The sequence below is a fragment of the Rhinoraja longicauda genome, chromosome 6 (genome assembly GCF_053455715.1).
Source record: "Rhinoraja longicauda isolate Sanriku21f chromosome 6, sRhiLon1.1, whole genome shotgun sequence".
Taxonomy (NCBI): Eukaryota; Metazoa; Chordata; class Chondrichthyes; order Rajiformes; family Arhynchobatidae; genus Rhinoraja; species Rhinoraja longicauda.
The window spans coordinates 19,392,220-19,414,413 of NC_135958.1; the positions used below are offsets into that span (position 1 = coordinate 19,392,220).

Genomic DNA, 22,194 nt, shown 5'->3' on the forward strand with positions numbered 1-22,194 from the left:
CTTGATTGCTTATTCCATTCTTAATCCAGAATCTTTAATGTAAATGGGTGTTAGCAGCAACAGGAACAATATTAAGTTATCTGCTACTTCTGTATATAACCACTTTTATCTCCAAAACACTTACAAAGCACCTTATTAATTAATGTATTCATTTTAAGCATTGTCATCACACATTATACCAATGCTATATACTTTCTATTTTTAATTAGAAATTTAATAATTTGGGCTTCAGAGCTTTTGGTATCAATTTGATCATAGTAACAGATCTTTTGTGTCGCTAAAAGTGATTTTCTACACAGATATGTTTTGAGGAGAATTTTACGAAGAGCAGTCCGATATTCCCATGAGAAGTTGAATGCATCAAAGGGTTTCTTTGCATCTATGGTTGACGTGGTGGTGGAATCGTTGGTATGTACATATAATTGATTATTTATGCAGTTGTAATCTGTGGGTGAGGCAGGTAAAGAAAAAACACCCTGACATTTTGCTCCTGATCATTGACTAGCAATCCTTGTTTAAATATGCTTATTTAAGTGAAAGCTAGATTGGTTTATCTGTGATGACCTAATTAACATACAATGACCAGGGTTTTTCATCTATGGAAATATGACTTTCAACAGACTAGTTTCTCTAATAAACACAAAATTCGGTCATTTCAGGAAAGGACGAACAAAGATTGAATGCTGGATATTGTCCTGAGCCTGCATTCATTGAAAATTTAATGTGACTTATCTCCGACCATTCTCCTATCCGTCGCAACCCGTTTACCTTATAACAGAATTTGTTTTTAAATCGGTATGGGCAATAAAAGAATGTTGTATTGTACAATGAAAATGAAATGTAGCTATGTCCTCATTATCCACGAGTGTTCTGAGCACAGCCTCCTGCAAACAAAAAAGTGATACCACTAAGGTTCTCTCCATTCTACCCAGTGCACCCCTCTAACGTATTGTAGCCTTTAGTATTCTAAAAGCTTTAATAATAAATGTTTTTAAACATTTTAATACCTAAAAGGAAATTACATTAGTTAATAAATTACTGTTGAATGTATTGATACAGACAAAAATGGGTTTTAAAAGCACAAAGTGAGGATGTGTTAACAAAGGTGGCTTTCTGTTAGATCACACAGTACTAAAATATTTTTGTATTATGAACAAGTTCCAGATAGGATGGAGCTGACCTTATAAGTACATGGATCTGCAGAATGCAAACCAGTATATTATGAGGACTCAGTGTAGTTTATTATTTTATGTTTAGGGGGATGCATTCCCAGAACTAAAGAAAGATCCAGATATGGTGAAGGATATTATTAATGAAGAGGAGGAGCAGTTTTTGAAAACACTCAACAGGGGACGGCTTATCCTGGAGAGGAAGATTCAGAGCTTAGCAGATCATAAAATCATACCAGGTAAAGGAACCAAAGAAACATTTATCCAAAACCAGGTTTTAAAATTGTTTTTTGAATTGAGTACTTGTGTTTTCACTTACTGTGAAGGTGAAATTCCTTTTTTTGTTCATTTTTCACACTAGACAAGGCATTGTCAAAACTGAGAATATTGAGATCCCTTTGGTAACTCAATTTTCTGTGTATGAGTAAAGCAATTGCTGACAATTTGATAGAATAAATAAAGAGTAAGAGTAAATAATGTCAATAACCAGACAGCAGAGTTAACATAATTAAAAGAACCATTGGAGAGATGACAATTTTATTTACAATGTTTTTGATGTAGAATGTACTACCTGAAATATTCTGCTGCAAATGTACTGCCTGCAAACTCACCAGTGAGCTTTAACCTCTGGAAATTCCTCTCAGACCCCTGATTATCTAGCTCTCACATTAAAATAAATGCATTCCATCCAACAGTCCTTCTTTGTTCCTTGTCATGCTCCTACCTATTCTATCAACTAAAGTTCCTTTCATCACCTTCCAGCCTCTCACCTTCCTAAGTTCTGCAATGAATCCCATCCCCATGCCAATCTAGTTTAAACCCACCCATGTACCAATGACAAACTTGCCTACTGGGATATTGGTTCCCCTCCAGTTCAGATGCAACCCATCCCTCTTGTACAGGTCACCCCTGACCTGGAAGAGATGCCAATAGTCCAAAAATCTGATTCCCTGCACCAACTCCTTTGTCATACATTCATCTGTCCTATCTTTCTGTTACTACCCTCTAGCACATGGTACTGGGAGTGATCTGGAGATTAGTATCATGGAGGTCTTGCTTTTTAACCTTTTGCCTAACTCCCTATATTCATTTTCCAGGACCTCATCCCTTTTCCGACGCATGTCATTTGTGCCAACATGCATAATCTCCTGTCCCTGTCTGCTCAGCCTCCTTGCCAATGCCTCACACTTACCTTCAACACAGCCCCTCTCCTAGTCGGAACACTCTGCCACACTTTGCCTTCCTTTTATTGGCTGCTCAATTAACCAATTTTGATTGTTCAACCAATCTGACGGCTGCCTTATAAAACGAGAGAGATGAGTTGTAATTTGGAAAAATGAGGTTGACCTCCTCGTGCTGATAGACATTTGTAATCTCATAACTTGCTTTCTGCCTTGAGTTTGAATTGCATGAAATGTCAGATGCTGGGTCTTGATCACTGGATGAGCTTTTCAGATGCCTTTGTTGATTGAAGATGGATTTCAGGAGGCAAAGACAAAATAATAAATTCCTAATACATAAGACTGTTAGATCTAGGAGCAGAATTAGGCCATTCAAACCTGTTCCTCCGTTTTCCAATTTCCAGTTGCAATTAAAAAATAAAAATAATCATGTGTTATTGATTTATTGCATTTTATGATCCAGCTTTTATTTTCCCCAGGTGATACAGCTTGGCTGCTTTATGACACCTATGGTTTCCCTGTGGATTTGACTGGACTGATTGCTGAAGAGAAGGGACTCCGTGTAGACCTAGAGGGCTTTGAGGAAGAGAAAAAAGCTGCTCAAGTATGTTTGTAGTTGCACTTAGATTTTGTTAAGTAGATGTGGGTGACTTCAATGCTCTGTTTTGATTGTCTGAATTATGCTAGAAAGCTTTTGAGCCGTTTTACCCGTTTTTTCAGCAAGGATGATGCAATTTAATGCAAATTAATCTGGTCCAATTGGATCTGAAATATACAATGTATAACCTCCTTGCACTGCATTAATTATTTGTACTGTTATTAATACCTACTACAGAATTGGAATTCTCCAAATTAAGTTATCCTGGCCATTCTTTATCGTCCCACTATTGTCACCAAAATGGTAGATTTGGTCATTAATCACATTACTTTTGTTAAAATTACAATAATCTGAACCTGCCATATGCTATAAAGCACTGGGATGTCCTGAGGTCATACAATTTATATTACAATTATTTATCATCTAAATAGAGGTTCTTTAGTAATTTTATGGAGATGGATGATCCTTTTCACAATGGCATAGATGTATTAATTGTTTTGTCCTCAGTGAGGATGGAAGTGAGCAAGGTATTCAGAAAGTGTGGACCTAAAGGATGGTTTTAAAAGATGTGGGCCCGTTACTGTTTGTCATCTACATCAATGATTTGGATGAGAACATACTGGGCAAGATTAGCAAGTTTGCTGATGATACAAAAGTTAGTGGTTTTGCAGATAGTGAAGGTGGTTGCGAACAATTGCAGCAGGATCTGGATCGATTGGCCAGGTGGGTGGAGGAATGGTTGATGGAATTTAATACAGAGAAGTGTGAGGTGTTGCTTTTTGGGATGTCGAACAATGGCAGGACCTACAAAGTAAATGGTAGGCCTCTGGGTAGTGTTGCAGAGCAGAGGGATCTTGGAGTACAGGTGCATGGTTCCTTGAAGGTCCAGTCGCAGGTAGATAAGGTGGTCAAAAAGGCTTTTGGCATTTTAGCCTTTATTAGTCAGAGTATTGAGAAGAGAAGTTGGAAGGTCATGTTGCAGTTGTATAAGACGTTGGTGAGACCGCATTTAGAATATTGTGTTTAGTTCTTGACACCATGTTATAGGAAAGATATTGTCAAGCTTGAAAGGATTCAGAAAAGATTTACGAGGATGTTGCCAGGACTAGAGGGTGTGAGGTATAGGGAGAGGTTGAGTAGGCTGGGTCTCTATTCCATGAGCGCAGGAGGATGAGGGGAGATTTTATAGAGACATATAAAATCATGAGAGGAATACATTGGGTAGATAGATGCACAGTCTTTTACCCGGAGTATGGGAATCGAGGATCAGAGGACAGGTTCAAGGTGAAGGGGAAAGATTTAATAGGAATCCGAGGGGTAACTTTTTCACACAAAGGTGGTTGTAGGGAACGAGCTGCCAGAGGAAGTAGTTGAGGCTAGGATTATCCCATCGTTTAAGAAACAGTTAGACAGGTACATGGATAGGACGGGCTTGGAGGGATACGGACCAAGTGTAGGCGAGTGGCACTAGGGTAGCTGGGACATTGTTGACCGGTTTAGGCGAGTTGGGCCGAAGGGTCTGTTGTCAAAAATGCTGCACATTTGCCTGGGGTAGTTCAGAAGTAAATGAAGTGGATGCATAGTGTAGTGAAAGCTACAAAGTGAATACTCCAGAAAACATCTACATTTAAAATAGCTCCAAGCAAATTAGGAATAATTGGTGAATAATTTTAACACAAAATTGCAAACAACAAATTGTAAAGGAAGAAAGTTGAACAGTTTAAAAGCAGGTTGGTAATTATAGTGTTTCCCTGATTGTTCCAACAAGCAGTCCTCATTTTAACATGATTCTTAGGAAATGCATCATTCAGAAAATGTTTCAACCTTCTAAAATAGGAGCATGGGGGTGGAGTAGATTTGGGTAACAAATTAGAATGATCAAGTTTACATTGAACTGAGATTCGGAAGAAGCCATGATCTGAATTTGGTTAATAAATTTCTTCAGGTGAAGGAATATCTTAAACATAGAACATTTAGATCACCAGAGTTCGTGTAGTTCGTCTCGTCTTGAAGGTTAACCTGAGCAAACAGAAAGCCGAGACTAAATTGTTTAAACTCTGACATTTCGTATCTGTATGACTCTAAGTAATAACTCAGATGCACTGAGAAGTATTGTACCTCGTGTTGTTTATCGGTTTCTTGCCAATTATCTAGGATGTTAATCTACTAACATCAAGTGTTTAGGGTGTTTTCTTGAAAAAAAATTCAAACCTGTGCTTTGTCGTTCTTCAGAAATGACATATTAATATTTTTAATTTGCAGCTGAAATCTCAGGGTAAAGGTACAGGCGATGATGATCACATCATGTTAGACATCTATGCAATTGATGAACTGCACGCTAAGGACTTTGAGGTCACTAATGACTCGCCAAAGTACAACTATAAATCAGATGATGACGGAAACTATGGTAAATTGTACTATATTTCTTTAACTTGGAAATTATTTTTAAGGGTGTGAATCTGGGGGTAGAGGGGCAGAGACAGTTAAATTCTCATTGTCTATCTCCTACCTGGTGATGTCTTTGTAGAGGAGTTCCATTTGAGTTTGAGGCCTCTGAAATGTCATAAATACCTTGGGTAAAAACTGCAAGCTCAATTATGGGAATGTTGATTAACGTGGGATTTACTGGAATGGTGCTCATTTTTCATTCTCATTCTCTGCGCCACTGATCACCATCATTATCTCTCCTCAATCTAAGTGGTGTTTTTGTTACCTATCTCCTTAACTGAACCTAATCCCATTAGTTCAGTACAGGGACCAGTGTTGAACTTTGCATCGAAGGTAGACACAAAATGCTGGAGTAACTCAGTGGGTCAGGCAGCATCTCGGGAGAGAAGGAATGGGTGATGTTTCGGGTCGAGACCCTTCTTCAGACTTCCTACACATATTGAACTTTGCATGTCATTTGGCAGGCTCTGCTGAGTCAATAAGGGAGCCTTGCTTGCATTCTGTGAAACCATCCATGTAGAATTAGACTACAAGTGTATTCAACCTTCATGGTAAAACATTGTCTTTAAGGCATTCACAGGCAGTCCAACTTGCACATTATCATTTCACCTTTGAACTCTCAGTGCAAATTCATCCTCGGCAGATACTGGATGTTTTGTGTGAACTGAACAGTTGAATTATTCAGCACAAAATTGTTCTTGTTACAGAATCAGTGTGTGGACTGAACTGCTGCTTTCCTTCACTGCAGGGAACAGTGATTTAATGCTGGACTATTGGTACTGAGGTTCTCCACCCCACCATCAGCATGGTTCCAAACCTGGAAGTGCTTGTTGCTGATTTTTGTTTATTGTGATCTCTGGGATACTATTTTGAAATAATTCCATCCAATGAGCCTGTCTATTTGATAAATTAATTAAATACTTAACACCTCACTCTATCATCAAACAATATTCTCTAACAGCAGCTTATTTTATTTTTTCTTGTACTAGTTTATATTCTCCATTTTTGATTAACTTGGTCAATAAAACAAAATCAAAATGTTCGAAATGGTAGGTAGGGTATCATCATCTGTGATATGAGAAACATTTTTTGATTTCTCAACATTTCCATTATTTTATTATTCCTTGATTATGGTGTGTTGCCTGGTTCCTTCCATGTTCTGGCAACTGAAATGAATTGAGAATCCTTAACACAGGCTTGAAAGTTCACAGTTGAATGCTTCACATGTGAACCTCGTGCTTCAAACCCTCAATCATTACTGGTCTCTTCTCGTTGACTGTACCCTCAAACTGGCAACTTGCACTCTAAGATTTGAGGTTTCTTTTCCATTTAGGTTCCTTTCAGCTTACTGCAGAGAAAAATATGACATGGTGTTAAGCAAGCACATTGGCAGTATTTCCTGCTCGAGTATCTACTGTAAGTGGAGACACAAGAGCCTACGGATGCTGAACACAAACTGTTGGAAGAACAGAGGGTCAGGCAGGATTTGTGGGTGGAAATGGAGAAACAATATTTCTTAATTTAGTTTAAAGATACAGCACGGAAACAGGCCTTTGGTGCACCGAGTCGGCGCCAACCCGCGATCCCCATACACTAACACTATCCCACACACTAGGGACAATTTACAATTTTAGCGAACCAATTAGTTTACAAACCTGTACATCTTTGGAGTGTGGGAGAAAACCAGAGCACCCAGAGAAAACACACACAGGTCACGGGGAGAACATACAAACTCCATACAGACAGTCAGAATGTACATGAATTTTGGCGCTGTAAGGCAGCATCGCTACTGCTGCATCACCATATCGCCCGATTGAGCTGCAATTGTTACAGTGGAGGATACAGCATTTAATGGAAATTGATAGCTTGTCTGTATTTAACTGATGTTTGTTATTCCGTATTTATTGTTGCTGTGAGTGGCTAACAGGTCCTGACTTTCTCTGCAGCTTTTGAGTCTGTCGAGGCCACTGTGAAAGCAATCCGCAGGGAAAAAATGTTTGTGGCGGAGGTGAATACAGGTCAGGATTGTGGAGTGCTGCTGGATGCCACGTGCTTCTACGCTGAGCAAGGTGGACAGATTTATGACGAAGGTTACTTGATAAAGGAGGATGACAACAGTGAAGTTGTAAGGAATTTTCATGTTTCCACATTTAGAGAGAGATAAGACTGAGTTCTGGGTAGCTGAACAATCTCTGCCCCACCTCAAACTGAACATTTTTATACCCCATGCTCCTTTGATTAGTGATGACCTAGTCCCTCATTTACCCTTAAAAAGTTATATGCAACCTTTCTAATTTTACTTTGCATTCATGTGTATGATGACAGTCATTTGAACCTAAAGGTAACCTAAATTCGGTTGTACTAATTTATTTGCAGAAAACTGAATTTACAGTGAAAAACGTACAGGTACGAGGCGGTTATATCCTACATATCGGAACGGTTTATGGACAACTGAAAGTGGGAGATAAAGTTCATCTATTCATTGACGAGGTAATACCTTTTTGATGGGTTTAAAATCATATGCCCACTCACAGCCACTTCCCATGCAGTTACTGGGATGTAGCATCTAACTTTTTTTTACTACTTGCTACTTGTGCTTCAGTAAGCCAGAGATTTCTACTTCCTCTTTCTTATACTGTACACTTGCGATGTCTCTTTTATGCCGGGGAAAGCAAAGTAATCGCCTTGACAAATATCACCATTCACTCTAAGGGTAACATTGAATTGCTTGTCACTATTTTATATGATGTTGCTCTCGCTAATCTATCTGCTGAAGATGCATTTATCCACAAACTCGCTGGTGGAATTGTCACTTTACAGTACTTATGCGGCATAGTTTTGTCTTCATACCGAGGGCATTGTCCACCCTGCTTGTGGCACTAAGATTGTGCTAACTGGAATGTCCTGGGAATACATCTGGCAGGTCAGAATTCTCTCCAGTTATCCTTTTTCTTTTAATATACATAAAATCTATTTGGATTTTCCTTAATCTTTTCTGCCAGAGCTATCTCGAGTCCCTTTTTAATCCCCTGTTTTTCTACTTAAGTATGCTCCTCAATCCCTATACCTCTCCTGGGATATACTTGATCCCAGCTGCCCATACCTGACCCATGCCTCTTTTGTTCTTGACCAGAGCCTTAATTTCCCTCATCATCCAGGGTTCCTTATCCTTCCCTAACTAACTGGAACATATCTTAAACTCACACTATCACATTTTTAAAAGCATCCCACTTTCTGGACATCGGTTTGCCCGCAAACAACCTACTCTAGTCAACTTTAGCAAGCTTCTATCTGAGACCATCAAAGTTGTTCTTTCCCCAGTGTAGAACTTCAACTTGTGTGCCAGCCTTGTCCTTTAAGGCCAATAGAACTGTGGTTGCTCGTCCAAAAGGCTTGCCCAGGGGCACTTCAATCACTTGCCCTGTCCAGTTTCCTAAGAATAGGTCAAACTTTGCCCTCTCCCTTGTAGGGCCCTCTACATATTGCCTAAGGAAAAATTCCTGCTCACACTTGGCAAATTTCACAACCTCTAAGCCCTTGGCCTTATGGCAGTCACAGTCGATATTAGGAAAGTTAAGATCCTCTACTATGACAACCCTGTTAGTCTTGCAGTTGTTTGCATATTTGTTCCTGCTATTCTTGTTAACTATTTGGGGGACAATAGTACAGTCCCAACAAGGTGATCATCCCCATTTTATTTCTCAGGTCCACCCCACGTAGCATCACTGAATGATGCTTCAGTAATGTCACTTAGACTACTACCTCAATCAATAAAGCAACTCCCTGTTCTCTTTTACCCCACCTGTACCTTGCCTGTAGCACCTGTGCCCTGGTCATTAAGCTGCCATTCTTGTCCCTCTCTTAGCTATATTTCTGTAATGGCTGCAGAGTCACCATCTCACATACCTATCCATGTCCTGAGTTCATCTGCCTTGCCTGTCAGGCCTCTAGCATTGAAATGCAATTTATTCACCATCTTTCCTTGTTCCCTGCCATGTTTCTGTCTATCCGGTCTACTGATCTGCTGTCATTGACTTCTCTATCAACTTTCAGCCTCCCACCTGTCTTACTACTGCATTGAGCACCTTAAATCTACTCATCCTAAAATTCAAGGGGACCTCATCCCTTTTCCTATCTATATACAAAAGGATATACTTGTTTGGAGGGGAACGGCCACAGGGGATTCCTGCATGCTCTGCCAATCACCTGCAGCTCTAGTTGCTTCACGAGGTCAGTCAGGAGCAGCAATCAGCAGCAGCAGCAGTAGCAGCAGCAGCACCACCACCAAGCTGTGTTACTTGGGAAGTATTGTGTGGGTTAGTAAGGAGTAAGACCTGTGTGATCTCCCGGATAAGTTTCGATCGCCTAGCTTGGGGTCGGAGAGGAATTTCCCGGATTTTTTCCCCCAAATTGGCCTGGGTTTTTTATCCGGTTTTTCGCCTCTCCCAGGAGATCACTCAGTTCTTTTGGGTGGGCGGTTGGAGCGGTTGGAGTAGCGGCCGGGCGGTAGGTTTAGAAACCGAGCACGGGGCTTTGTTTGGGGAGTATGAGTGCCAGGGCAGTTTATTGTTCTGGGTGTCGGATGTGGGGAATCTGGGAGTCTGATAGTCTTCCAGACATCCAGACATCCACATCTGCGCCAGGTGCGACGAGATGGGGCTCCTAAGGGACCGTATTAGGAACCTGGAGCGGCAGATTGATGACCTCCGTCTGGTCAGGGAGAGTGAGGAGGTTATACAGAGGAGTTATAAAGAGGTGGTCACTCCAAGACCACGGGAGGTAGACAAGTGGGTCACGGTTAGGGGGGGCAAGGAGCAGAGGCAGGGACTAGAGATTACCCTAGTGGATGTACCCCTTGGTAATAAATACTCCTGTTTAAGTGTTGTTGGGGAGTACAGCCTACCTGGGGGCAGCGACGGCGCCCGGGCCTCTGGCACGGAGTCCGGCCCTGTTGCTCAGAAGGGTAGGGAAAGGAAGAAGAGAGCGATAGTAATAGGGGACTCAATAGTGAGGGGGTCAGATAGGCGATTCTGTGGACGCAGTCGGGAGACCCGGATGGTGGTTTGCCTCCCTGGTGCCGGTGTCCGGGATGTGTCTGAGCGTGTCCAGGATATCCTGAAAGGGGAGGGAGAGGAGCCAGAGGTCGTGGTACATATAGGTACCAACAATATAGGTAGGATAAGGGAAGAGGTCCTGAAAGGAGAATTTAGGGGGCTAGGAAGGGAGTTAAAAAAAAAGGACTTCCAAAGTGATAATCTCAGGCTTACTGCCTGTGCCACGCGATAGTGAGAATAGGAATGGAGTGAGGTGGAGGATAAATACGTGGCTGAGGGACTGGTGCAGGGAGCAGGGATTCAAGTTTCTGGATCATTGGGACCTCTTCTGGGGGAAGTATGACCTGTACAAAAAGGACGGGTTGCATCTGAACCTGAGGGGAACCAATATCCTGGCGGGGAGATTTGATAAGGTAATTGCGGAGACTTTAAACTAGTACGGTTGGGGGGAGGGACTCAAACACAGATAGCTAATAGGCAGTGTGTGAGGCAGGAGGCAGAAAAGGGAAACACTCAGACCCAATATGTAGGAGAGAAAGAAGGGAAAATAAATAAACTGAGAATAAGAAATGATGGGTCCCTTAAATGTGTATATTTTAATGCTAGGAGCATTGTAAGAATGGTAGATGAGCTTAGAGTCTGGATTGACATCTGGAAGTATGATGTTGTGGCGATCAGTGAAACATGGTTGCAGGAGGGTTGCGATTGGCAATTAAATATTCCAGGATTTCATTGTTTCAGATGTGATAGAATCGGAGGGGCAAGAGGTGGGGGTGTTGCATTGCTTGTCAGGGAGGATATCACAGCAGTGCTTTGGCAGGACAGACTAGAAGGCTCGATTTGGGAGGCTGTTTGGGTGGAACTCAGAAATGAGAAAGGTTTAGCAACACTTATAGGGGTATATTATAGACCGCCAAATAGGGAACGAGAATTGGAAGAGCAAATATGTAAGGAGATAGCAGATATTAGTAGTAAGCACAGAGTAGTGATTGTGGGTGATTTCAATTTTCCATACATAGACTGGGAATCACATTCTGTTAAAGGGCTGGATGGTTTGGAGTTTGTAAAATGTGTGCAGGATAGTTTTTTGCAGCAATACGTAGAGGTACCTACCAGAGAAGGGGCAGTGTTGGACCTCCTGTTGGGAAATGAGACGGGTCAGGTGACGGACGTATGTGTTGAGGAGCACTTTGGGTCTAGTGATCACAATGCCATTAGTTTCAATATAATTATGGAGAAGGTCAAATCTGGACCAAGGGTTGAGATTTTGGATTGGAGAAAGGCTCATTTTGAGGAGATGAGAAAGGATTTAAAAGGAGTGAAATGGGACATTTTGTTTTATGAAAAGGATATAATAGAGAAATGGAGGATATTTAAAGGTGAAATTTTGAGAGTACAGAGTCTTTATGTCCCTGTTCGGTGGAAAGGAAAGAATAATAATTTGAAAGAGCCGTGGTTTTCCAGGGAAATTGGACACTTGGTTCGGAAAAAGAGGGAGATATACAATAAATATAAGCGGCAGGGAGTAAATGAGGTTCTTGAGGAATATAAAGAATGTAAAAGGAATCTTAAGAAGGAAATTAGAAAAGCGAAAAAAAGATATGAGGTTGCTTTGGCAAGTAATGTAAAAGTAAACCCCAAGGGGTTCTACAGATATGTCAATAGCAAAAGGATAGCGAGGGATAAAATTGGTCCATTGGAGAGTCAGAGTGGACAGCTATGTGCTGAGCCGGAAGAAATGGGGGAGATATTAAACAATTTCTTTTCTTCGGTATTCACCGAGGAGAAGGATATTGAATTATGTGAGGTAAGCGAAACAAGTAGAGTAGTGATGGAAATTATGAGGATTAAAGAAGAGGAGGTACGGACACTTTTGAAAAATATAAAAGTGGAGAAGTCTCCAGGTCCTGATAGGATATTCCCTAGGACATTGAGGGAAGTTAGTGCAGAAATAGCAGGGGCTATGACGGAAATATTTCAAACGTCATTAGAAACGGGGATGGTGCCGGAAGATTGGCGCATTGCGCATGTTGTGCCTTTGTTTAAAAAAGGTTCTAAAAGTAAACCTAGCAATTATAGACCTGTTAGTTTGACGTCTGTGGTGGGAAAATTAATGGAAAAGATACTTAGGGACAATATATATAATTATATGGATAAACAAGGCCTGATTAGAAACAGTCAACATGGATTTGTGCCTGGAAGGTCATGTTTGACTAATCTTCTTGAATTTTTTGAAGAGGTTACCAGGGAAATTGATAAGGGCAAGGCTGTGGATGTTGTCTATATGGACTTTAGTAAGGCATTTGACAAGGTTCCACATGGTAGGTTGATTAAGAAGGTTAAATCGTTGGGTATTAATAGTGAGGTTGCAAGATGGATTCAACAATGGCTGAATGGGAGATACCAGAGGGTAATGGTTGACAACTGTATGTCAGGTTGGAGGCCAGTGTCTAGTGGAGTACCCCAAGGATCTGTGTTGGGTCCACTGTTGTTTGTCATTTACATTAATGATCTGGATGATGGTGTGGCAAATTGGATTAGTAAATATGCAGATGATACTAAGATAGGTGGTGTAGTTAATAATGAAGTAGAGTTTCAAAGTCTACAGAGAGACTTGGGCCTTTTGGAAGGGTGGGCTGAAAGATGGCAGATGGAGTTTAATGCTGATAAGTGTGAGGTGCTGCATTTTGGTAGGACAAATCAAAATGGGACGTACAGGGTAAATGGTAGGGAATTGAGGAATGCAGTGGAACAGAGGGATCTGGGAATAACTGTGCATTGTTCCCTGAAGGTGGAATCTCATGTGGATAGGGTGGTGAAGAAGGCGTTTGGTATGCTTGCCTTTATAAATCAGAGCATCGAGTATAGAAGTTGGGATGTAATGTTAAAATTGTACAGGGCATTGGTGAGGCCGAATCTGGAGTATGGTGTGCTGTTCTGGTCGCCAAATTATAGGAAGGATGTCGACAAAATGGAGAGGGTACAGAGGAGATTTACAAGAATGTTGCCTGGGTTTCAGCACTTAAGCTACAGAGAGAGGTTGAACAGGTTGGGTCTTTATTCTTTGGAGCGTAGAAGGTTGAGGGGGGACTTGATAGAGGTTTTTTAAATTTTGAGAGGGACGGACAGAGTTGACGTGGGTAGGCTTTTCCCCTTGAGAGTGGGGGAAGATTCCAACAAGGGGACATAACTTTAGAATTGAGGGACAAAAGTTTAGGGGTAACATGAGGGGTAATTTCTTTACTCAGAGGGTGGTGGCTGTATGGAATGGGCTTCCAGTGGAAGTGGTGGAGGCAGGCTCGCTTTTATTATTTAAGAGTAAATTGGATAGGTATATGGATGAGAGGGGATTGGAGGGTTATGGTCTGAGAGCAGGTAGATGAGACTAGGTCAGAGAGAGTGGTCGGCGTGGACTGGTAGGGCCGAACGGGCCTGTTTCCGTGCTGTAGTTGTTATATGGTTATATGGAGCAGCAACTGCATGCACTTTCCAAAGGTGTAGTCCTCGGACACAGGTTTGCCTGACTTCCCACATCCCGCAGTATGGCAAAATCCTCTTGAGTCAAAGTTTCAACACTTGCCTTCAAACACAGCACTTCACCTCTAAAAATTTCTGTTCCAGAATAGGGGCTTGGTCAATGCCCAATTTCCTTTTATATACTATTAGGCACAGTCACTCCCAAATACCAAATATTTTTAAATCTACTGCGCTGCTGCTCCTCGTAGCTGTTCACTTGATAGTGAAATTTATTTAAAACTAGACTGAGGGTCCAAATCTCTCCGAGCCTCTCCTGCCGGCAACCCTCTCCAACTGATGAAGCGCGTTGCCGGGCGGGGAGTGTCCCCCGGGGTAGTGGGCGGGTGAGGGGGGACAGGGAAGGGGAGATAGTGCCACTCACCTCGGCCCCGTGCCGCTGGCGCCGCAGCCAGAGTGTCCTCCCCATCCCCCACCCATCCACTCCACCCCCCCCTTAAAACTCCCCAAAACCTTTCCTGCATTGGCCTAACACCCTGCCCTCCCCACTCCCTCTCTCCTCCCCACCCCAAACCCCACTCTCCCACTCCCAAGCTCCAAGTGTATTTCCATTTTCAATCCTGAAAACAAAATTGATTAGCCATACCAGATTATATATCTCACTCACCCAGCAAACATGACTTCTTCTCGTCATGTTTCAGATATCTCCGATTTTCACCACCTGCAGATGCATATTGATTTTCACCGATCTTTACCTCCCTCTTCCGGCTACCACCACTGTCACTAATCATTTCATCCCTTTATAACCACATAACCATATAACCATATATCAACTACAGCACGGAAACAGGCCCGTTCGGCCCTTCCATTCCACGCCGACCACTCTCCCTGACCTAGTCTCATCTACCTGCACTCAGACCATAACCCTCTAATCCCCTCCTATCCATATACCTATCCAATTTACTCTTAAATAATAAAATCGAGCCAGCCTCCACCACTTCCACTGGAAGCCCATTCCATACAGCCACCACCCTCTGAGTAAAGAAGTTACCCCTCACGTTACCCCTAAACTTTTGTCCCTCAATTCTGAAGCTATGTCCCCTTGTTGGAATCTTCCCCACTCTCAAAGGGAAAAGCCTACCCACGTCAACTCTGTCCGACCCTCTCAAAATTTTAAAAACCTCTATCAAGTCCCCCCTCTACGCTCCAAAGAATAAAGACCCAACCTGTTCAACCTCTCTCTGTAGCTTAAGTGCTGAAACCCAGGCAACATTCTAGTAAATCTCCTCTGTACCCTCTCCATTTTGTCGACATCTTTCCCATAATTTGGCGACCAGAACTGCACACCATACTCCAGATTAGGCCTCACCAATGCCCTGTACAATTTCAACATCACATCCCAACTTCTATACTCGATGCTCTGATTTATAAAGGCAAGCATACCAAATGCCTTCTTCACCACCCTATCCTTTCAGTCCTTACATTCTCACCGACCTTCCCTTTCATTTTCTCCTGCCCCATTCCCCATCTATTTGCAACCTCAAACCTATTTCCTTTCTGATGTTTTTGAATTTTGATGAAAGGTCACCAACAAATATTAACTGTTTCATTGTCTTCTCAGATTATTTTTAGTTGAGTGATATAACATGGAAGCTGGCCCTTTGGCCCACTGAATCCATGCAGTCCATTGATCACACATTCACACGAGTTCAATGTTATCCCACTTTCACATCCATTCCTTACACGCTTGAAACAATTTACAGAGGCCATTCAACCTACACACCTGCAAGTCTTTGTGATCTGGTAGGAAACCAGGGCACCTGGTGGAAGCCCACAGGGTCACAAGGTAAACTCCCAAAGATAGACATAAAAAGCTGGAGTAATTCAGCATGTCAGACAACATCTCTGGAGAAAGAGAATAGGTGATGTTTCAGGTCGAGACCCTTCTTCAGACTATCTTCAGTTTAAACCAGCATTTGCAGTTCCTTCCTACACGTGCAAACTCCCCACTGACAGCATCAGAGGTCAAGATCAAACTCTGGTCGCTGGAGCTGTGAGGCAGCAGCTCTACCAGTTGTGCCACTGTGCTGCCCTGGCTTGCTGAGCAACTTTGTTTTTGTTTTGTATTTCTGATTTCCAATATTGGCAGCATTTTGCTTTTGGTTTTAAAATCTCATAATTTGATGTATATTTCAAGTTCAACATTTGATAGTCTTTTTGTGTAATTAGGGGTATGAACTGTGGCACGATAATATTTGTATGAACCCAATCATCAAAATGCTTTCTTTTGCACCAGACCAAGAGGCGAACTGTCATGAGCAACCACACCAGCACACACATGATGAACTTTGCCCTGCGATTAGTGCTGGGTGAGGCTGACCAGCGAGGCTCTCTGGTGGCACCAGACAGACTGCGTTTCGATTTCACAGCCAAAGGAGCAATGAGCACGCAGGCGATCAAACAATGTGAAGAGATAACAAACAAGATGATTCAGGATAACAAGGTAAAGAGTTTCAAAATCCAAACTGCTGGAGATACACGACAGGTCAGACAGCATCCATGGAGGGAAATGGACGAGATGATGTTTAGGGTTGAGACCCTTCAGATTGATGGAGCAGAGGAAAGCTGGTAGAAAGATGAGGGAAGGGAGTGCGGCAACACATGGCAAGTAACAGGTAGATCCAGGTGAGGAGGGGTTAATTGGCAGACAAATCAGATTGGGTAAGAGAAGGGTGGAGATGAGTAACCAAGGCGGGAGGTAGAGAAGACACGAGGGGGGAGATGGTGAGATCTGATAAGAAAGGAAGGTGGGGAGTGAAATCTAGAACCGGAGGGAATGAAGGAACAGGAAGGAGTGGGAAGAAAATGTGGGACCCAGAGTGATGAGCAGATGGAGTGGCTAGAAGGAAATGGGTGATGAGGACGGGGAGAGGTGAAAAAATAGCATGCGTGGGGTAGGGATGGAAATTAGGTAGATGAGAAATTGGGAGAGTTTCTACCTGAAATTGGAGAATTCACGTTGAAGTCTCCACTTCCTCCCTGAGGGAAAGATCGATGAATTAAGAGACGAGGCCAGCATAGATCAGCCATGCTCATACTGAAAAGTGAGGCAATCTTGAGTTTACTTATGTCCTGTGTTCAAATTAGGAAATGGGTGTGACAGTGGGAGAAAAGGTCATTGGTCTCAGTGGAGTTGATTCCCAAATTGCTTAGTTTTGCTCTAGATTTGTTTCTGGGAATCAGGTACATACATGTAAGCAGTAATGACTTGAACCATGAAGTGACTGCACCTATGTGAAAGCATGCTGGTTTTAATGAATCGCTCCCACATTATTTTCAGGGGTGGGGGACCAATGTAATACAGACCTCCCAACCCGTCCGAATTTGGCGGAAAGTTTCCGCTTCCTTATTTCATTTCCGCCATTCTGATTTCACCTCACATTTTTCCACGAAACAGTCGGTAATTGCAATTTGTCAATTCGGCCGCTAGAGGTCACTAGGGGTTCCGTGAGAAATCCCCCGCGCCCTGGAAGTCTCCCTGAAAATGTGGCAGCCAGGCTGGGCAAGGCAGCCAATCTCCATCTCATCGGGACTTCCATGGCCAATTGGTGGGTTGAATTTGCAACCTGCGGCCGGGGCTCTGGAACTCCAGCCCAGCTGGAGGAGCCAGCTGGATAAACCAGCAAAGCTCTGGAACCAAGAGTGCCAGAAAATCAGAAAAAAACTGTAATGAGTAAATATTAAATTTAGGTGCAAGATTATATAATTATATTAATTAATTAATTAAGATGGGGTTAAAATATTTTAAAAAATAGCAGAAAAGCCAATTACCACCTTTTTGGGCTGATTATCAATTAATGTGTGAATTTACTTGAACAAGTGCTTCGTGTGCTTAGTCGAGTCGCATATATCAATTCTTTCTTCATAATTTAGTCATACATTTTATGACCATTGTTCTTTTATTCAATACCAAGAGACTTGGGATGTGTAAAGAAAAAGCAAAATAGTAAAAAACAAAACAATTGTTTCTTTGTGTTGCAAAAAGTATCTTTGTTCAATAACCTTTCTATAAATAGCAGAATATACTCATGATAGGCCTGACATTGTACATGTAGTCCAAGAACTACAGACTGTTGGAAATAATAGTCACTTTTCACACATGAATGTAACGCAACACGTATGCGTATTTTGTGTGCATACTTATTTTTGCTGAAAAGTTGCATTATGCGCCATATTTTGAATTTTTATGTAAAATTCTGAAATTTGGGCATCAAAATTATGAATTTGTAAAATGAAATGTTGGGAGGTCTGGTAATATTTTCTTGAAGTTGCAGTATTAGCTTTATTTCAAATGCAGTTATATGGGGTTTACTATCTTAGTGTAAAGACTGTATATCAAATGGGTACAAGTTATTTCAGTTGCACGTTATACCAGTTATTATGCACTGTTAGCTTTGTTAAGAGAGGCTATAGAATAACTAACATGAGGAATAGCACAACAGTGGGAGGAGGAGTACTAATGTGCAAGAAAGCGGACAGAGTAGAGTGAGCTTGAAACAACCATCCACGTATTATCCCAAGCCTGAAAAACGAGTTCTAATTGCTGTAGGAGACTTGGGGACCTCCTACTAAACAATATCTAACTCACAGAAATGATTCCAAATCCCACTAAATTCCAACATCAGAAAGGGAATAGGTTTGAGGTTGCAAATAAATGGGGAATGGGGCAGGAGAAAATGAAAGGGAAGGTCGGTGAGAGTGTAAGGACTGAAAGGGATGAAATGATTAGTGACAGTGGTGGCAGCCGGAAGAGGGAGGTAAAGGCCGGTGAAAATCAATATGGGTCGTAGTGGTGAAAATCGCAGACGTCTGAAACATGACAAGAAGAAGTCATGTTTGCTGGATGATTGAGATATATATCTGGTATGGCTGATCAATTTTGTTTTCAGGATTGACAATGGAAATACACTTGGAGCTTCCTTTATGTGCATAAAATTGATTTTCTTTATTCTGAAACTCTACGCAAGCAGTACAAGAAGGGAAATACAAGTAGACAGGATTTGTAACAACTTTAATTATTTTCTTCTAGCCAATCTATGCCAAGGATACTCCCCTTGCTGATGCTAAAGCTATTCAGGGCCTTCGTGCTGTATTTGATGAGACGTATCCTGACCCAGTACGAGTGGTGTCTGTGGGGATTCCTGTGGAGGATATGTTAGCCGACCCATCAGGACCAGCAGGCTCGGTCACTTCAGTGGAATTTTGTGGTGGAACGTAAGTCCGTTACCTGAATTTGAAAACATGGGGGTTACACACAGCTCCGAAAATAAAGGAGAACTGTCCGAGTTTAAAAAAAATAAAATGATGCCTCATTGATAGTTGTCAGTTGAATAAAGCGTGTAAAGTATTACTGGGAAGGCAACAGGGAGAGAATTAATTTATTGATGAATATATACTGGTAGCAACATAAGGAAGGGACTCAGCCATTTAGCCCTTTGAACCTGGTCCTTCAGTAAGTGAGCATTAACTGATCTTTGACCAGTGTTTTAATAATGTCCTTTTAATGCAATCATTCATATTTATCAAGAAAAGCATATGTCTCAGTAACAAAAGATAGACACAAACTCAGCAGGTCAGGCATCATCTCTGGAGAAACGGAATAGGTGTCGTGTCGGGTCAAGACCCTTCATTAGACTCAGCAATAACCCTTCTTGGCTCAGCAATAACTCTTTGTAATATCACAAATTATCCCATGCATTGAAAAGGAGTGTATGAAAATAACTGCAGATGCTGGTACAAATCGAAGGTGTCACAAAATGCTGGAGTAACTCAGCAGGTCAGGCAGCATCTAGGAGAGAATGGGTGACATTTCGGGTCGAGACCCTTCTTCAGACTAATGTCTGAAGAAGGGTCTCACCCATTCCCTCTCTCCTAGATGCTGCCTGACCTTCATGGATTTGATACCTTCATGGATTGAAAATGTCAATTGAATTAAATCTAAATTTCAGGTAATTCAGCCCTGGTTTATGTAATTTCTGCTTGCTGTTTAAACATCCAGTAAACCCACATTTAATTTTATCCAGCTTCTACTGCTAAGTATACTGTCTAATTTCTGAGTCTGTCCATGACTTTTCCACAGTCTGTTTGCATTGACCCAAAGTTTCTTTGAGTCACTGCTGTTCAAAGCTTTTCATTGCTTGGTATAGAACAGAAGATTTTCTATTGAGAACCAGAGGCAGAATTCGCATTTCCTGACATTGAAATCTATTTTCATGTGTTTCTCATCAATTAATCTGCTAATAATTTAGGAATCCATTCCAATTGTCAAGATCTGTGCAATTTGCTCTGATTAGTGTTGCTTATCTATATGCCAATGTAGCTTTCCATCCCAATATTTTGGTCGTTAATGTGTAATTTAGTTTAGAGATACCAAATAGATGCAGGAAGAGGCGATTTGGCCCTTCGAGCCAGCATGAAAACAAGCCCTTTGGTCCACTGAGTCCATGCCGACCATTGATCACCCGTTCACACTAGTTCTATGTTATCCCACTTTCTCATCCACTCTGTACACTCTAGGGCAAATTTCAGAGGCCAATTCCCCTGCAAACCCACACGTCTTTGGGATGTGAGAAAAAACCAGAGCACACAGAGGAAACCCACATGGTCACATGGAGAACGTGCAAACTCCAGCGCAGGCAGCACCACCCAAAGTCAGGATTGAACCTGGGTGTCTGGCTCTGTGAGGCGGTAGCTGTGCCACTGTGCCGAAGCCATAATGGTGCAGAAGCAAGATAATGATTATGACCAGAAAGGTGGCTTCCATCAGATTTTAGAGTGAGTGAGAGAAAAGTTTGAATTTGGGAGAACCAGCTATTAAAAGATATTTATTCTGCAAAGGCCGGCACAGTGGCACAGCTACTGCCTCACAGAGCCAGACACCCAGGTTCAATCCTGACTTTGGATGGTGCTGCCTGCGCTGGAGTTTGCACGTTCTCCATGTGACCATGTGGGTTTCCTCTGTGTGCTCTGGTTTTTTCTCACATCCCAAAGACGTGTGGGTTTGCAGGGGAATTGGCCTCTGAAATTTGCCACCTCATATTTCGCCTGGGCAGTTTGCAGCCCAGTGGCATGAACATCGACTTCTCCAACTTTAGATAGTTCCTCTGTCCCTCCCTTCCCCTCCTCCTTCCCAGATCTCCCTCTATCTTCCTGTCTCCACCTATATCCTCCTTTGTCCCGCCCCCCTGACATCAGTCTGAAGAAGGGTCTCGACCCGAAACGTCACCCATTCCTTCTCTCCTGAGATGCTGCCGGACCTGCTGAGTTACTCCAGCATTTTGTGAATAAATCCATTATATCTTTGCTTTGCTCCGTTGTTATTTTTGGTGAATCATTATCCTTGATTTGGTATTTATTACCCCTTTGTTGTAAATACTAACATAAAATGAATATAGCTGCCAGTTGCTTATCTTCATTTACAGAATCATTATTACCTGTTACAGAGGGGACCCCTTACTCCTGGACACCTTTATACTAATGTAATTGTAAATTGGATAGGTGACGTTTCTGGTCGGGAGCCTTCTTCAGACTGATCCCGAAGGGTCCCAACACGAAATGTCACCTATCTATTTTCTCCAGAGATGCTGCGAGACCTGCTGAGTTACTCCAGTATTTTGTGCCTATCTTTCTCTAATACCTCAATCTTGCTAATCGAGTAGTTAATAATATTAAAAATAGTTGTTTTTAAATTCTGATCAATAGCTTATTGGCATCCCCCTTAAATTACTGCCACTCGCCCATCAGTGAAACCTCACTAAGATCTTTAGCCTCATTTCTAGGCATCCTTTTGTGTTTTTACCATGTATACTCTTCAAATATTGCATTACAAAAGTTAGTACTAGAATCAACATTATAGATATTGGTTATTCTAAAGAATAGTTCCACATTTCTTTCAGACCACTGAATGTATTTACCATTTTGTTGAATGACAGTTATTGTGACACTTCTGACTTCAGCAATTCTGATTCAATGAAGTGATGTTTTTATTGCAGACTTTGAGAAAGGAGTACTTGGCTAAGTGACTATTGTTTTTCTGAGGTTGCATCTTGTGGTAATTATATATTTTTTATTCTAGGCATCTGCAGAACTCTGGCCATGCTAGACCTTTTGTGATTGTATCAGAAGAAGCTATTGCAAAAGGCATCAGGAGAATAGTCGCAGTTACAGGATCAGAGGCACAGAAGGTTGATGGCTGAGTTTAACAAATTTTT

At 41.9% G+C, this 22,194-nt stretch overlaps 1 protein-coding gene across 4 annotated transcripts in view; it reads left to right on the plus strand.

Annotated features, from left to right (window-relative positions):
* The window catches only part of aars1 (alanyl-tRNA synthetase 1), a 54,655-nt gene that overhangs the window by 23,363 nt on the left and 9,098 nt on the right, over positions 1-22,194 (plus strand). For all 4 annotated transcript variants that reach the window (XM_078400627.1, XM_078400626.1, XM_078400624.1 and 1 more), the window contains 9 exons: positions 300-408; positions 1,258-1,408; positions 2,830-2,954; positions 5,211-5,355; positions 7,343-7,521; positions 7,773-7,886; positions 16,221-16,427; positions 19,014-19,198; positions 22,059-22,167. In XM_078400627.1, coding sequence (XP_078256753.1) covers positions 300-408; positions 1,258-1,408; positions 2,830-2,954; positions 5,211-5,355; positions 7,343-7,521; positions 7,773-7,886; positions 16,221-16,427; positions 19,014-19,198; positions 22,059-22,167 — 1,324 coding nt within the window. The remainder of the gene's footprint in view (positions 1-299; positions 409-1,257; positions 1,409-2,829; positions 2,955-5,210; positions 5,356-7,342; positions 7,522-7,772; positions 7,887-16,220; positions 16,428-19,013; positions 19,199-22,058; positions 22,168-22,194) is intronic.